The sequence below is a fragment of the Mirounga angustirostris genome, unplaced genomic scaffold (genome assembly GCF_029215605.1).
Source record: "Mirounga angustirostris isolate CCGP_5_RB_7025 unplaced genomic scaffold, mMirAng1.0.hap1 SCAF_11, whole genome shotgun sequence".
NCBI lineage: Eukaryota > Metazoa > Chordata > Mammalia > Carnivora > Phocidae > Mirounga > Mirounga angustirostris.
Genome location: NW_026991719.1, coordinates 33,756,315 through 33,773,621, shown reverse-complemented (window position 1 = coordinate 33,773,621; position 17,307 = coordinate 33,756,315). Strand labels below are relative to the sequence as shown.

The window sequence follows — 17,307 nt, the reverse complement described above, 5'->3', positions numbered from 1 at the left end:
GTTAATGCTCACTGATGAAGAGCATGGGCGGTGAGTGGACAATTAGGCAATGAGTCTACCAAAAACTTAAGAATCATGGTAACAGCCTTATGACACCCTGCCCCTTACCCTTTGGGAAACATCATGCTGTGTGTGTCCTATTGCAGTGAAGGCACCCAGCCCTGGGCCTGGTAGCCAACATTTGGCATGGCATCAACCCTCTGTTGAGTGGGGAAGCTCTGGCTTAGCTCCACTCCCACAGTGCTGAACTGGGGTGCACAGGTTGAGAAGAACATGCCCAGGCAGCCAAGCATGGCCAAGTTCAAGGAGGCAGAATGTATTTCTCCAGTGGGAACTTGAAGCCGAAAGGCTGCTGATGTTTGGGATGCTGCCTTGCCCACCAAAGCTGCATATCACACACCTGAAGAGATTTCTAAGAAGGAATGCAAGACTGGACCAAGGCATCTCGCCATGAGGATATAAATGGCTTCTGAGAACCACAGGCTGCTGCTTTGTCACCACCTACCTCGAGGGACCAGAACTGGATTTTTTTGTGCCAGGCTGTGTTTGGGGTTGTTTTGCCCTCTAAGGGATTAAAGGGTGGATTAGGTAAGAGTCTGGACTAAAATTAGAGTCCATGCATATTGACTTGTCACTTTCATGTGATTTATATTTTTTCACAAAGTCGTTGAAAGAGCAGTGTTCTGTTGTGACAGACTCACCAGTTTCAGCATCCACGGGCTACCACGGCAGGTCGCGAAGCATCCAAACAGGCCAAAAACCACGATAGTGGTGCCAGTTCCGATGAGCACGTAGGGAGCATTTGTGGAGTTCTCAGCAATCAGGGAGATGTAGGTGCCCAGAGTGAGTTTGCCCCAGACTCCAACAGCCAGCAGGATCACCCCAGTGATCTGAAAAGGTGGAGGGGAGGAGAGAAGGGGCTATGAAACTGTGAAGGTGAGAATCGACACCCTCGATGTGGCCTGGATGTGAAGACTCGTATTTCCGTGGGCAAGTGGCACTTGCTTCAGGAGTCCCTGAAGCAGCGGAAGCGTCGGAGACCCGTCACTCAAGCCATCCCAGACTAAAGACACTTGGGTTTTGTACAATTAGATCTGGCCCTTACACAAAGCCATATGTGGTTACCACATGGATTGCAAGTCTAGCCGACAACAAGGAACCTTTTTTTAAATCTGTTTCTGAAAAATGCATGTTTGTGCTAATACAGGTCTCAGAGCCCTCCCAGGCCTGGTCGGAGAGCCGCCACCCAATGCCGAGCTGGGCATAAGGCCATTAAGAATGTCGGCCACCCTCTTCAATGGCATGTGTGGATACGGTACGTTTTAAGGACATTTTGCATGATGTTTTAAGGAGCAAGATGATTTTCTTTCCCTGTTAGAACAAAAATCTCTACAAAAGCAAAACATTCAAAATATTTTTGAATCCCTATTGATACATTGCCTTATTTACAGTGCTTTATTCAATATAAAACAACAGAAGAATCTGAAGATTTCCTGGAATTAGCAATAATGCGATTTGGCAAATCCCACAGATCAGTCCAAAGGAAATCGCCACAGCATGTCTAAACTACAAGGACCTTGCATCAATCAGGCCCTTACTTTAGGGAACAGACTTGGGGCTACATGCTATGCTTTACCCTCCACCCCCGGCAGGCCACACGACCCAGCAGCTACAGCTGCTAAAGCCAGTTGTTGACTTTGTGTCTCTATCTCCCAGCTCGGCTCGACTTCAGTTTGCCAATAGCTTAGCCACTTGTCCAAACGGACAGCCCCCTAAATGCCACCTCTTCTGACACCTCATGAGGCTCGAAAGAAGCGTGGGTGTCCAAAGGAGCCCTTTCCCAAGTTCTGTCCCACCCTATCACCCAATGTCCTATAGCAAATGCCTCAGCTTCCTGTCCAGCCTGGCCATCCAAGTGAGGAGGCATGATGAGAAACAGGAGCGAAGCAGGTCTCCCCTGTCCATCAACACACTGTCCCAAATATGCCCCCACCCCACTTGCCTCTCTACTCTGTAGAACCATCACCATGAAAGACAGAATTAAAAGCTTTGAATCAGAAAAAGATTGAGAGACTAGTGCTAGTTTTGTAAGGGGAAGGCGAATGAATGTGACGTGATCTTGAGGAGAAAGCGTTTGACACTAATATTTGGGAGAAGGGGGCCCAGGGGAGGTCTACCGCCTTTGAAAAGTTCCATTGGGGGATGGCCTCAGTGAGTTAAGAGAACCAAGGCCAGAGGCTGCCAAGAGTTTCAAGTCCTCTGCTGACACCTGGTGGTTGCTAAAGAAAGTAGCTCCCTTGAACAGCCTTCTTCCGCCATAGGGAAGCATAAAATGGAAACATAAAATGCTTTTCATCCACCAGAAGCAAAAGTTAAGATTCACTTCTCCGGGGCGCCTGGGTGGCTCAGTTGGCTGAGCGACTGCCTTCGGCTCAGGTCGTGATCCTGGAGTCCCGGGATCGAGTCCCGCATCGGGCTCCCTGCTCGGCAGGGAGTCTGCTTCTCCCTCTGACCCTCCTCCCTCTCATGCTCTCTGTCTCTCATTCTCTCTCTCTCAAATAAATAAATAAAATCCTTAAAAAAAAAAAAAAGATTCACTTCTCCGCTCATTAGGGGTGAGAACGCAGTGAACATTAGGGAGAAGGGAGAGTGCCTGGATTATCTTTTATGTCTCAATGCTTAATACAGTGCCAAACACGGCCATTTCACTTCTCTGGGTCTTAGAACATCTGCCTCATAAGAGTCCTTCAACTGTCACGTACTTACAAAACTTCTCCGTCGGGTGGATATTGTGAGGGGCCTTAAGATGGAACCAGAGAAAAACCTCGTCCCCTATTTCCCACTTCTACCATTATCTGCCTAATGCTCTAAATGTCACAGTGCCGATGTACTGATCAAAACCAGGAATTCAGTTAAGCCAGGCACTGTTTAGGCTGAAGACACATCTCCTCTACAGACTTACTCTTTTTCATGTGACTGCTCCCCACCCCCCCGAGATTCATAACGCTTCGGACATATGTCGTTAGGATGCATTGGCTTTAGTGACCGAAGAGAAGAGTCTGATGGCTTAGATTTCTGTGACCAGCCACTTCATACAGTGCACAGCAAATATTATACGCAGTATATCAAAGTTACCCCAAATCTGGATTTTAAGGGTAACAGTATTAACATTTTGATCCCTTTTTTCCTTTCAAAAAATAATTTCTCTGAATGCCACCACTGCTTCATTATAGGACAGCGCTCTCTGGTAAAGTACAAAACCTGTAATATCAACTTTGTTAGAATGTTCATAAAATGTAAATTACGTTAAAATTTATTTTTGCAGACCTCAAAGGTACCTCTTAAAGATTGCCAGTGGAAGCAAAGAAACACAACACTGTGGGCACCACATTGTGTGGGAGGAAAGCCATCCAGGATCCTGACCTAGACCAAGCCAATCATCCTCTAAGGAGCTCTCTTTCTCCTAATGACGTGGAGACTGGCATAGATGGGCCCCATCCAGCACCTGTCTTCTAGGACTCTAAAAACAGCCCAGAGAGAAAAGCCCTTCTCCAATGTTGCTCTTCTCATACTCAGAGATCCCTGATGGCCCAACTCTGTGTCTGGAAGGCCGAACCCCACCTACACAAGGCCTTCTGTGCACACCGAACCCACCTCAGCAGCCTCATCTCCCTCCCTCCTCTTTATGCATTCTATGTAGTTCCAGTAAAACTGAGCTGTTCTCTGTGTATTCCCTGGGCTTTACTGCTTCTCAGCCTTGGCTCGTGATGATCCTTTTGGTGAGAATTCTTCCCCTTCCTATCACTACCCGTCTACATCCTTAACTTGTATGGCATACTGTGCCTACTCCTCCCAGTCTCCTTACGCAGAACTTACTCTGTACTATCCCACTGTCACGCGGTGCCATATCCCCCTCCCATGCACATCCAGGACTGTGACCCTCTTGAGGGCAGGAGATGTGTGTCTTGCACATGGTCAATGTCCAGTACGTGTTTGCTGAGCAAATGAATAAACAGCCGATGGTAGATGTGAGAAGGGACAAGAAGTCTCCTGCTAGCCGTCGACCTGCTCTACTCTCTGCAGCTCTCTGAGGAACTATCAGAAATGGTACGAAGGCCAACCGCATTGTCATCTGGGGGACATTACAATGCTTAAGGACAAAGACGAGAAGATGAACTGGACAAGGGAAAGAAGGTTGGGCTGGACTTGGGTCAAGTATGGGACAAAAGCGCCAGGCGCTTGAAGAAAAAAACTACCAGCTAAGGGCTGAAGAGCCATAAAATACAAACTCGTGCTTTCTTTCATTTTGTCTACTATAATAATGCTTCTCACCAAGGATAAGAAACCTACAAAGACAAGCCCAAATCAAAAGTCATTGTTATACACTGTGTGATTTTCTTCTTGGTTCCTGTCAAGACACGCACATGCACACGCGCACACTCCCCCCTATGTGTACCTTTACAAGCACCCCCAGGGTGAAAAGCAAGGCACGCGTTCCTTTGACACGCTTCTTCTGCTTTTGCTCCCCATGAATAGGCTCAGGGCTCACCAAAGAAATTTTGTGTCTGAGCTCCTCAGAGCCCTGCAATTTCTAAACCCATCAGTGTGTCACTGGTTTCACTTTCTCATGGAAGTTTTGCTTCTTTCTCAGAAGATTCCATTAGCAAGCAGCCAACAGGGTGGCTGAAGAGGGGACAGATCAGAGCCTACAGGTCAGAGCCCACACGAGTGGCCTGGGAAAGGTGCTGCCACCACCTCCCCCATTCTCATGTCAACTACGAGCCAGGAGGGCAGGCCCGGTGCCCGCCAGCAGTAGCCAGGCTGAGGCTCAGGGTCTCCTCTCATTCCCAGCCTCTCGTGGAGGCTCGACATTTTGTGTGCTTCCGGTGCAGCTCAGAATATATGGGTAGTAGAGTACTTCCGGCTACCTCTGATTTAGGCTTGGTGAGGAGGCCGAAAAAGCTATAATGGTAGCACCATAAATTGTAGATCTGAACTAGAAAATGTGATGGCTCACATTACCTTAAAATCACATTGCAAGGATATATGGGTAGGTTGGCCAATATTGCATGGGGTGTCCAAAATGCTCTGGAAGAGATTTCCTGAGGTTCGTTGTCATTTGGAAGTAGATACTGGGGGAGCAATGGCAGCAATCTGTGTGGTCCTTTGCCCCCCCTGCCAGGTTAACACAGCTAATGCTGGAAAGTCTCCCTATCATCCCTGCAGCGTCCTGGTCCTCTGAGAGGAGCCAGGGAGACGGTGCTTCTGTCTTTCTCACATGCCTACGGGCATTTCACTGGAACCCACTGCCTCCCCTGCCCCCAGACCACAGCCTTCTGACTGAGCAGCTGTAGCTCCTCTCATGCTCATGAAAGGCTGTGCCAGGTTTGGGTCTGATGGAGCCAAGTCCATGTACTCTTTATTTCCTTAATTGCATGAGATACGAAATACGCACTTGGGTCACCATTGGCATAATGTGTATCTGTTCTTGTAGGTGGGGTTCATGAACCCATGTATTATGCAATGAAAAAAAAAAAAAAAGACCATGACAAACTGAATTAGAGAAGCACCAGCTCTCTCAAATAGACCCCATCCTAAGAAGCCATCTGGGATAGAAAGCACAGGAACGAAAGACCAGCCTGAAGAAACACACAGAAGAAATCGTAGGCTGAAATCTCAGCTAGACAGCAGGTTAGGCGGAAGCCACAAGATCGATCATCCCAAAGGCTTCCAAGTTAATTCGCCCCTGGCGACTCCACGCAGAGGCATTGTGAAATGTTCCACCCGACTCCAGACAATTCTCTAACTCAGAAAAACCACATGACACAGAAACTCCATCCATATCATAATTAAAATAAATACAATTAAATAATAATTAAAGCAGGAATTAAATCATTAAAAGACAGGGTCTTCAGAAGTTAGATTTTTAAGAAGCAGCCAAGCAAATTATGCTTTCTGCCCCCTCTTACTTGAAGCATGATGCTGAGGAGACCATGGGGCCGGGCACTTTGCCTGGTGTTCTGACCTGATTTTGTACACGGAGAGATAAAGCAACCAGAAAGGTAGACAAACCAGCAATTTCTGCCACGTCGTGGTTTTTTCTCTTTAAACTTGAAGAAGTAACAGTGTGAATCTGTCATATTTACAACTTAAGATTTTATTACAAGTTATTTGTGAAAATACGGGGTTGGGCTAAGAGGCAGAATTGGTTGGGGTTTTCCAGTGGGCTTGAGAACCCAGTCCAGCTGAGGGGCAGAGGGAGAGCCAGTGTGTTTATTTAAAATGTAGGTGAAGGGAAGAGCTCTGGGCCAGGAGTTAGGATCCCAGGGCTTCAAGTTGCAGTTGATCACAAATTAGCTGTGTGACTTGGGGCAGACCACCGAAACTTTCTGGGCCTTGGTTCCCTTTTCTGTAAGATCAGGAGGTGGAAAAACCTGATTTCCAGTGCTCCCTTCCAGCTCTAACATTCCGAGACACCAAATCAGAAGCTGCAACTTGACATGCTTATTCACTCGCAAATCTATTTAGGGAAGTGCCCACTTGGAAAATAAGCACCAGGAAGTTTATTAGGTCCTCCCTGTGACTGACAAACTGTCAGCAGTGGGAGTAGGCAAGTCGGCTCGTCTCTGGACTCAATGCCCACCGTTCTACCAGCTTTCTGAGGTGACAAGTGGTTGCTGGGAAAGAGAAGGAAAGAAAAACGCCCAGAGGGGCAGGCATTGCCGTTTTACGCGGACGCTCAAAGATTTCCTAAGGTCACTAGCGTAACAACAAGCTTTCCTTTTTTTATATGAAGATGACATGTCGTCTTAAGAGCGGTAAGACCTATGATTTGAGCTGCTTTTTTCTAGGCAGGTCTGTTAGCCAACTCAACTCTTTCACTCCCTCGCTTTTATGACTATGGTATGTGTGGAAGAGAGGGAGATTAGTGCGATCTCTAAAAGGGGATGGGGAAGTTGAGAAGAGGGAGAGAATTGGGATGATCTTAAACACTGATTTGTTAAAACTGGGTTTGAGAACCATTAGGAAACCCAGAGACTTGTCTGGTCCCGGCCCTGTTTTCTATGGGGTTTGACGTGACCAAAGGCCACGCGGGGAGCGTTCTGAAGGCACTCGTGGAGGTGGGACTGCAGTTTGGGAGCAAGTCAGAGATGCAGGTGAGGGCTGAGGCCGGAAGTGACAGCCGAGGGAAAGATGTGTCTCAGGAAACAGAAGCAGAGGATGGCGGGGGGGCGGGGAGGAAGGACGGGGCTGAGGCTGGAGGAAGACAGTCACTAGAATGTCGGGGGATGATGCCGGAACTTGGGGGAACAGTGAGGAGACGCAGAACTGAGTGGACAAGTCTATGAAGGTGGCTGCTGACAGGAGAAGTAGGAGACATGGAAGAAAGAGGCTTTTTTTTTTATTCCCCTAAAGACTTATGGGAAACAAAAGGTCAGCCCAGTTCATGGGCTCCATATATGCCAACGGGCAGATGCAGAACTCTTCCTTTACACACCCAAGAAAACCCACAATTGTATTTTATATTTAAATATCACTTCATCCTATAGCCAATTTACAGAATTCAAATTCCAGGAGCTAGGTCATGAGCCCAGAGTGATTTGTCAAAAACTCTAGCTTCTATTTGGATTTTAACAGTGAGCAGCCAGGGTCTGATGTACACGCTGTCGAACAGATCATACATCGATGCTTCTGAAAATATGAAAAGGGTTTTGAACAGCACCGGGAAAACTCAGGAATTCCAGTTCCTGCTGTGGGCTCACCACAGGCCTTTCTTCACGTGTTTAGCAAAGCAGCTGATCGTGTCACAGGCAACAGCTCCAGGAATGCTTTAAGTCTATCAAACAAGGCTTCCGTCCTTGCGCCACTCAGGTTGCAGATCTGTGGCTTGGTTCTCCATCTGTGAAATGACAGGACTGGCCCCCGTAACATCTGTAGGAGCCCTTCCAGTGCTTAAGTTTTATGTGTTACTTTGAGTTGCCTAGGGGTCCTCAGAGGGGCCAGGATCAAACCCAACTGTTCCCTAGGATGCAGACCACACTGGTCAATAGTGTTCCCCAAGGGCCTGTGCTCGCTGGGCTTTGTACTCAGCCTGGGGGCGGCTAGCTGGGGAGGGGCTCAAGCAGGTGGCTGGTTGAAGACTGAATAATCCCTAATGTCCTAGACGCCCAGGGAGTGGTGGCAATTGATCAATATGTTGGCAGCACTTCCTGCATTCAAAACTGGCTCTGAACATGGTGGAGTCATCTGAAATGGAGCTCTCATGGAAAAGTCAGGGCTACACAGCTGCTAAAATCATAATCAAGACCACTTTAGTCAAATAGCCTTTCATTACTTGAATTACTAAACCCCTTCAAATGAGCCCAACCAGTCCCACCTTCTACTTAATTCCATTATTCAACAAAGGGTCACAGGAAATTTCCAAACATGTTATTAGGGAGTCTGTATATCCTACTAGGAAATGTGAAAGAATGGGCAGCCCTGAATTGGTTTTGCATTTCCTGTATATTACTCTAAAGGATTCTGGACTTTAGGTCTCCTCCCTCTTAAGGAAAAAAAAAAAAATCCACAAAGAAAGGCCCCAGAAGCAAAAGAGAATTGCTCCATGCTTATTAGCACATTGAGAAATGTTCCATTATATCAGGGAGAAATTTTAAGGGCAGCTTCTCGGCATTACTTTTCATCTGTAAGTATTGCTGAGTTCTCACTGAAAATGTTCAAAACGGACTTAGGTTTGTGATTTACACCACCGTGGAGTGTCTAACCCCAACCTCCAGCCTCTAAGAGCTCGTAAAAGAAAGAAGCCAACAAACCAGAGGATAAGACTGTCTGGACGTAGCTCACACCTCTGGTCTCACTGATGACCCAGATATATAAATAGATGGCATACAGATGAATGCTTACGAAGAATTGGGACAGCAAAGCCACTTAATGGGGAGATTTGTGTACTTAGAAATCAGGACCAGCTGTAGTGGCTAAAGTGACAGAAGCTTACTGTCTGGGGGATTCCCTCTATGCCACACCTCCTCCGCGGAACCCCCAAGTTGATCTCACTCGCATTTAAAAACTGTTGGCCCAGTTGACACACACAAAGAGGCAGGTGAGTGCCGGGAGCACCAACAGCCAGCCTTATCAGCGGCATTAACAGGTGGCCCGCTGAGCAACTGAAGGAAGTGCTGTGGGGAGAGACCCCTTCCTATGCTTCCCTTCCTCGGGTGACCTAGGACCGGACCACTGCTGTGGAAAGATGTATCAAATTCCACACTAATAAGAAGAGAGCTTTTTAAAAGAAGATCGGGTCCGTGTAAGCTTATAAACAAGAGCTACGACTGCGTTATTAATGCCTGTTGACAGAAAGTTTCTGCTGACTGCACATTTACCCTGGCCTGCATTGTTAATTGTGTGTGTGTCAAGATTTGAAGAGTCTTGTGGGAGGAAATCAGGTCCTTTACCTCCTCTGTATCCACCAAAGCCTCACTCACCCACATCTTGTGTCCGATCTTCCAAGACAACGGGTCGTTCAGACATTCTGTCCTAATGCACATTTAATAGAATCACTGCTTGTCTGAGTGTGGTTCCCAATTTTTAATTCGAAAGCCAGTCACTGTGCCCATGATGAGCACAGGATGGGAGTTCAATAAATGCAGAATGCATCTTAGTGGCAATCTCTCACCTTCGAATTCAGCTCTCTTCCAGGGGCTGTGTCCTTGGGGGTTACCAGATGGGAACGAACGTGGATAAACCAGTCCTATCGGCAATTCCATACGTGTGAACCGAAATGCCAACCCGGGACTGAAGAGCAACACGTCTCTCTCATGATTATGTTGTTGAACAGATTGAGCTTTCTAGGAGTTCCATTATTTGCAAAAGGGAAAACTTTCTTTGCAGCATTTCTATATACGATTATCATCTCCAAAATACCAAAACAAACCCACAGTCCTCCATGGATATGTACACCTCATACATACATGTGTAAAGTCAACAGGAAGATGCTAGAACATAGACAGTGAGGTGATCCCTGAAGGCCTGTGCTCGATCTAGCTATGTGTTGATGGGGGCTCCGAGGGTGGGGTGTTTGGGGGAGCTCATGCCTCTCTTCAGATGAACTTGGCACTGATGAGACATAATGCCAGAAGAGGGCCTATCATTAGATGAGTCAAACAACCTGTGGAGGAAACAGGTAAGCAGCACTGAATAACAAGATTCTTATACAAATAGTAACGTGGTCTTCTTTCAGTGGTCCTAACTTTCGCCTGAGATGATTTAAGGGAAGAAAAAAAAAGCCACCTCACTTCTATTCATGATTTAATTAACTTTCCTCTCAATACTCAAATATCCACACCACACACCTATGTGATACCACCAACAAATAAGATACACAGGGACAATTCAGAGGTCTAATATGGACAGGGTATTGCAGGAAAAAAAATTAACTTTGGTAACACACGTTCTTGGCAAAAAAAATCAGTTATTTCGGAAAAGCACAAAGAGGATACTTCGCCCTCTCTACCACTACCATGGCATCTCTCCCTGCCTCTACCTTTGCTCCCACGGCTCTGTTCTCAACACTGCAGCCAGGCTGATCTTGTTCAAACGAGAATCCGATAATATGACTCATTTGCTCGAAACCCTTCTACACATCCCACCTCCTAGGGCAGGAGCCAGCACTCTCACCCTGGCCTGCATCCCTCCCTGGTTCTTCTGATGGGACCTCCCGTGGCTCCCTCGTCACTTACTTGGCTCCAACCCTCACGGGCCTTCTGGCTGCGGCCCGGTTCCTGCCATGGGGACTTTGCACTCGCTCTTTCCTCTGCCTGGACTTCAGAGATCCCTCCCTTCTTCAAGTCTCTGCTCCTCAATGAGCCTTCCCATCATGACCCGGGTTCAAACTAGAACCCTGCCTCTCCAGCAAGCCCTACTCCCTTTCCCACTTGGTTTTTCTCCACTGCACTTACCATCTCCGAACACGTGGATTTACTTGCTTCGTCTGTCTCCCCAAATGAATCTTAAGCTCCACGAGGTCAGGGGATTTTGCCTGCTTTATTGATGAAACCCCAAAGCCAAGACAAATGCCTGCCCCATAGTAGGGACTCAGTAAATATTTGTTATGTGATTGAATACAAGAAGACAGGCTGAGAGGCAAGTGTGAGCTTTGGACGCCAGGAGATCAACGGTCACTGGCCCTGCACTAAGGAAGCCAGATAGTGGACTTGACTTGCACAGGGCCAGGCGGTGGCACTCAGATTAAAAACCTGTTCTCTGGCCAACTCGCTTCTAATCTGGCACATTACTTCATAAATGTCTGCTTTTGACCACCAGGGGGACTACATGAGAAAGCATGGGAACAGCTAGGTCTAATCCACTAACGGAAATGTAATTCGAAGCTCTAACATCCTAGAACTCCGTGAGGTCAACAACTGATGGTTAGGAGTCAAGAGAATGAGTGGTGCTTTATACCAGCACGTTCTGCATGGAGCACTGGGTGTTATACGCAAACAATGAATCACGGAACCCTACATCAAAAACTAATGATGTAATGTATGGTGATTAACATAACATAGTAATAAAAAAATATGTACAACCGTGCAGGGGGCGGGTGGGAAGGACTGGAGGGGGTGCTTACTGTGTGCTGGGCACTATGCTAAGTGCTTTAATGCTTTGTCTAGCTCAGTCTCCTAATATTCCTGTCACACTTGTCTGAGGTCATCAGCACTAAATGGCAGAATAGACACTGAAAGGCCTGGCCCTCAACTACTGCCTTCCCTTAACATCCTCCTAGGTAGCCTGCCCTGGAGAAGGTTCTTTCTCCCCCAACCCTCTGCCCCTGCCTCCTCTGTAAGAAAAGCCCAGAAGCCAGCATCACCCATCCTAGCAATGATGCCAGGTTGATGCTCAACCCTGAGAATTTGGCTGCCACAATTAAAAAAAAATTAAAACCTGCAGGCATAGTCACTAACTGATTTATTTAAAAATGCTGTCCATTATTTCTCCCCTTTCGAGCAGGAAAATCTATAGAAATGGAAACACGTTCTGCTCCAAGCTATAGCTTGGTACTTTATTTATTTATTTATTTTTTTAAAGTTTTTTTTTTTTTTTAAAGATTTTATTTATTTTTTTTTAGAGAGCCAGCGAGAGAGAAACAGCATGAGAGGGGAGAGGGTCAGAGGGAGAAGCAGGCTCCCCGCTGAGCCGGGAGCCCGATGTGGGACTCGATCCCAGGACCCCGGGATCATGACCCGAGCCGAAGGCAGACGCTTAACCATCTGAGCCACCCAGGCGCCCCAGCTTGGTACTTTAAATGAGCCAGGATGGGGAAGAAATACTCCGATGTATATGTTGGGGTGAGCCAGAAATGTCAAGTATCACAAACTTCACACACAAGTCGACACAAGGACCAACCGGAAGACTCAGGAAAGCTTGGCAGCAACACGGAAAACCGTAGCACCTTCTGGGAAAAGTTTAGGAAACTAAAGTACTCTGGGTCTCACCCTGAGGGAAAAAACCACGAAGTCTGTGGCTAAAATACATACCAGAGAAACCCGCTCTGAAGCTGTGACTATCAAAGCAGCTGCGACCCAAAGTGATGGCCAGCGCGGTGGCGACATATCCGCCCTCCCCACAGCCTGCCAAGGGGATGTGATTGTCCTTCACAAACTAGGGGCAGAGTCCACAAACAGTTACCTGTATACACGCCCCTGATAAATGGCATTTACTGAGCAGTACTGTGCTCCTTACATGCTTCACCACATTTATCCTTAATCTCTGTTCTGCGGATGAAAAACAGCCTTTAAAACCTGGGGCTTTGTAGGGCGCCTGGGTGGCTCAGTCGGTGAAGGGACCGACTCTTGGTTTCAGCTCAGGTCGTGATCTCAGGGTCATGAGATCGAGCCCCGTGTTGGGTTCTGTGCTCAGTGGGGAGTCTGCTTGGGGATTCTCTCTTCCTCGCCCTCTGCCCCTCCCTCCGCTTTCTCTCTCTGATAAATAAAATAAAATAAAATAAAATAAAATAAAATAAAATAAAAACCGAGGCTTTGAAAGGTTTGGCAATTTGCTCAAAGTTACAAAGCTAATAAGGGGCTACAGCCCAGCATTAATTTCACTTCTGCCCAACTCGAGGGCCGCATCCCCCGCCACCACGACTGTCTGTGTCCCACGGCAGTGTGAGCAATGCCGGCCAGCTCCCAAGGGCTGAGGTCCAGGAAGGGGAGCCATGTACAGAGAAGCCGGGTTTTCTTTATGCTGCCTAGGTGCTTCCTAAGGATGGGCTGTGAGGAAACCAGAATTCTGAACCAATTTCCAGAAACTTTGTGGGCACTTTCTAGTTGTCAACATGCAGGAAATGTGGGAGGGGCAGGGGTGTGAACAGATGGACTCTACAGACTGACCCTGTGAGCACCAGTCTCCTCCCTTCCCCTTTCCTGCCGAGTGCCTCCCGTGTCCGCTACCGGGCATGTGCCCCCTTATGAATGGGGTTGTGCTCCAGAAGATTATTTACACATTACTTGTTTGGCACTCCGAATGCATTTTCTTGTGGAAGCAGTGTTAGACGTGGTGCCTGTGTTTCTAGGTCAGTCCTCAAAAGTCTATATTTAAGCCAGTATTGGGGAAAGTTATAGAGAAACAGATTTTTGTCTCAATACGGGGAAGAACTTTCTAATAATAGGCACTGCCCAAAATGGAGTGGGTTGCCTTGGGAAGTGTGACAACAGAAGGTAAACAGCTTTCTGGGCACTCCCACAGTGTCTCCAGATGCATCCATGGGACAGAAGTCCTATGGATGGGAAGCCAGCAGGACTTTTTGACAGGATTTTTGTCTATATGTGGAAAAGTATGAAGGTTGCTTCATACTGCCTGAAAAGTCATTCTGATCCTGACTATTGTCCTGGAAACTTTGTGCGTTTCCCAGCCAATTATCTCCCTGGATTTTCATACATGAATGAATAGGTGCATTAGCAACACAGGAACCAGGAAACCATTTTCCCAGACTCCGAGTTACGTCTCTTTTGATCTCCAAAAGGCAGTGATAGGTCACATAGTTTTGCCACATGAAGAGCAACAGAAATACTTGTTCAGCGTAATGAGGTTGCAACTAAAATGAGCTGGGTTCTTTAAAGGGGGGTATGGCACCTGAAGGAGTGCTTGCTTTATTATTACGATACTTTTATTTTCCCGAGGCAAACACACTCTCGACCTTGTCTCACCTGGAGTCACAAATCCTGGCTGATTTTAAGAATCGGTGAAGCTGGTTAAAGATAAATTTATAAAAGCTGTAGAGGCAACCTTCATACTTTTCCACATATAGACAAAAATCCTGTCAAAAACCTGACATACGTTGGAAGTAAAAAAAGAAAGTATCTAAAAAGGTGTTGTTAGTAATGGTACATTGCACCAGAAATCTGTTCCCTATAAAACAATTACATCATAGCTCCTTAGAAAAGCTATATAATTAGCTCTTGGTCATGGTTATGGGGGCAACTACAGCTCCACTTTTTGCCCTTGAGGTGACAGAGCTGCTACCGGTGAGCTGGCTCCTGACGGGCACATGCTGGTTCTACGTGCCCTGCCCCCCCCCCCCCCCCGCCGCACCCCTGTCCCATGGCCGCCCAGCCGGGTCCTACTCGCCCTTGCAAGCAGAACTAAAATGCCTTTTCCACCAAGAGGCCTTTCCCAACACCCCAAGACAGGAATCATTTCATCCTCCTCTGAACATGCTTTCGATTTTCCACATGGCTCTTATGAATAGCATTTTACCTTGCGTTCCAAGCCTCTGTGGACACCTTACTGCATCTCCATAACCCACACCCCACCAACAGATGAGTCCCTCGTGGAGCTCTGTTATTAACTCTACATCCTGGGGCACCTAGCGCTTGGTCTGGATAACTACGTGTGCTCGAAGGGAGTCCTTTCAGAGCAAATATGTCTCATCTGGGACACATCACTGGGCACCTCCGCTTTGGACGTTGAGGTTGCAGAGAGGGCGCAGGATGGAACAGGTACACAGGACTGGCGACAAACCACCAGTCGAGGGTGGCAGGGGCATTAAGGGCTGCTGCATTGCTTCCAGTTTGTGCTTAGAAATGAACAGGACTGCTGTGGTCTGAAGCAAATCAGCAGCTCAGAAAAGTACAACTGGGGAATTGGGTCCTCCCCAACTCAGGGGCCACAGATGAAAGCCCCCCCTTGCCTGAAAGTCACCAACAGCAACTTATTTTAGAAAGCTAGGCTTCTCAGAGAAAAGCAGCACTCCTTCCCCGCTGGTGGACGGTGTTTGTGTCAAGTGACGGGCCCGCTGATGGCTCCTTAAGGAATGTGTAAGGGGCCAGACCTGCTGAGCCCTCCCTGCCCTGCACACAAGCTAATGACCAAGGACACTCTTTTCAGGCATGGGGGAAGCCACCGGCTCTTACTCAAAGCCAAGAGTCGTCCGAAGTCCTGGCACACGCTGGGAGTGACCGTGGGTGCGGGACTGCACGGACCAGCAGGCACCAGGGTACATTCTGGTCCCGGAAATCATTGGGCATTGTCATTTTTGCTCAACTATTCTTCCAACTCATTTTGCCTTGGGTTGTTCGATCAGAAAGTATTATAACCATGGGCCGTGTGGCTTCCGGGAAAAGCCATACAAGCCGCCTGGAGCGAATAGGGGGGGTTTCCCGAGGACCACAGGCATCTTAAGGGACGGTACAGGTGACACTGATAACTCTGAGGACGGGAACCAGGAAAGCTAGGCTCTCCCGCTGCCCACAGCAAGGGCTCTGGAGTGTGCTTCTCTTGCACACCGACCACATCCCTCCCTTTCGGTGCAGAGGACCTGTCTCTACAGTGACAAGAGCCTCCCATCAGAGCACCTCCCAGATTCACACAACCAGCCAAGACTGACAGGCAGCCCTGCATACTGACTGCCAATTCGTGGAGGATGGAACCTGAGGGGCCGACCTCAGGTCAGGTGACCTCTCTGATGCCATCAACAGTGATGGGGCCTGGACCATGTCCCCGTGCCTCATCTTGTCAGCAAGAGCCAGGAGAATAGACGCTCAGAAAAAGCTGGGAGCAGGGTGACCCGTCGATTACACCATGCCTGCCCCTTAGAGGCTGGGCCATCCCTCTCCTCCTGGAATAAGGGAGAGACTGTGAAGCCTCGGTTAAACACTCCAGTCTGTGCGGCACCAGATGGTTCTGATGGAAGACCAAGTGACCGCCTCTTGAGAGAGCCCTGTCACCAGCACAACCCTTTGCCCAGGAGGGGCCCTGGGGAGACCCCCCTCAAGGAGGCAGAACCAGAGTACAGGAGGAAGTCCTGGCCACCTGATTGGGGTGACCTGGGAGTGGGTGCAGCACTTGGCAACCCGCGGGAGGCCAGACCCTTCCCTTGGCTCCTCCCCCAAATGTGGCTCAGGCCCTTGACCACAGGTGAGGCTTGATGCCACGTGACCTCAAGTAAATGAAGACACTCTCCTCAAGCAATCTGGCCTGTTGCAGAACTCACTCTACTCTACGGACCATTCGAGGTGGTTCTCTCTTCAAATCCAATGGGGTTGGCTGGATCCTTGGAACACCCTCACACCTACACTGAGCATTTGCCAAATCTGGTCTAATACCACCCCTCTTCCGACTTGCCAGCTCAGCCAATGGTGGCTTCTGGTCCTGCAGCAGGGACACCACCAACCTGAGAAGGGGGGCTTGGCTGTGGGGAAAGAAATGGGAAAATTTGGACAATACAACACAGGAAGAGTTGTCACACTGTGTCCACCTGTCAACATCTTCTTTTGGAGAGGACAAAGAGCCTGAGGGTCAAAGACACAGGAAACAGACACCTTCCACAATGCTAGAGGGTGGTCATAAAAACTTTTTTAAGTAAATGATATAGTAAATAAAAAATCGAGTCTGGGATTGCACCAGGGTCCCTCCTTACACAACGGGAATAACGTAATATTGGCATGTTGTTTCTTCTTAATTCACTTAAATTGCAAAAACCTAAACTAAGCAACAGTGAGAGAAATCATGAGTGACTATCCATGGAGGGGACGAGACTGACAGGAGGGGCATGAGGGGTAACAGGGGTGACTCTCATCTTTCACTAGGGTGTGTTTTCAGGGAGGACCTCAAAACACAAGCAGAAAAGAATGAAGAAATGTTATTACATAACCATTGGAGACAGCAGGAGGAAGAAAATGGTGCCTGAATTTTATGTAACAAGGAAGATTAAAATACCATCACATCTGTAATGTGCTTTACAGTTTTTTTTATAAAGTATTTTCATTCGTAGACTCCACTGAATACTTGTAAGAACCCCAGTAGGGCCCCATG

At 47.9% G+C, this 17,307-nt stretch overlaps 1 protein-coding gene across 1 annotated transcript in view; it reads right to left on the bottom strand.

The window, feature by feature from the left end:
- Positions 1 to 17,307, bottom strand: part of TSPAN7 (tetraspanin 7) — a 125,327-nt gene that overhangs the window by 21,556 nt on the left and 86,464 nt on the right. Inside the window, exon 2 of the mRNA XM_045876309.3 lies at positions 702 to 890. Within this exon, the coding sequence (XP_045732265.1) occupies positions 702 to 890 (189 nt within the window). The remainder of the gene's footprint in view (positions 1 to 701; positions 891 to 17,307) is intronic.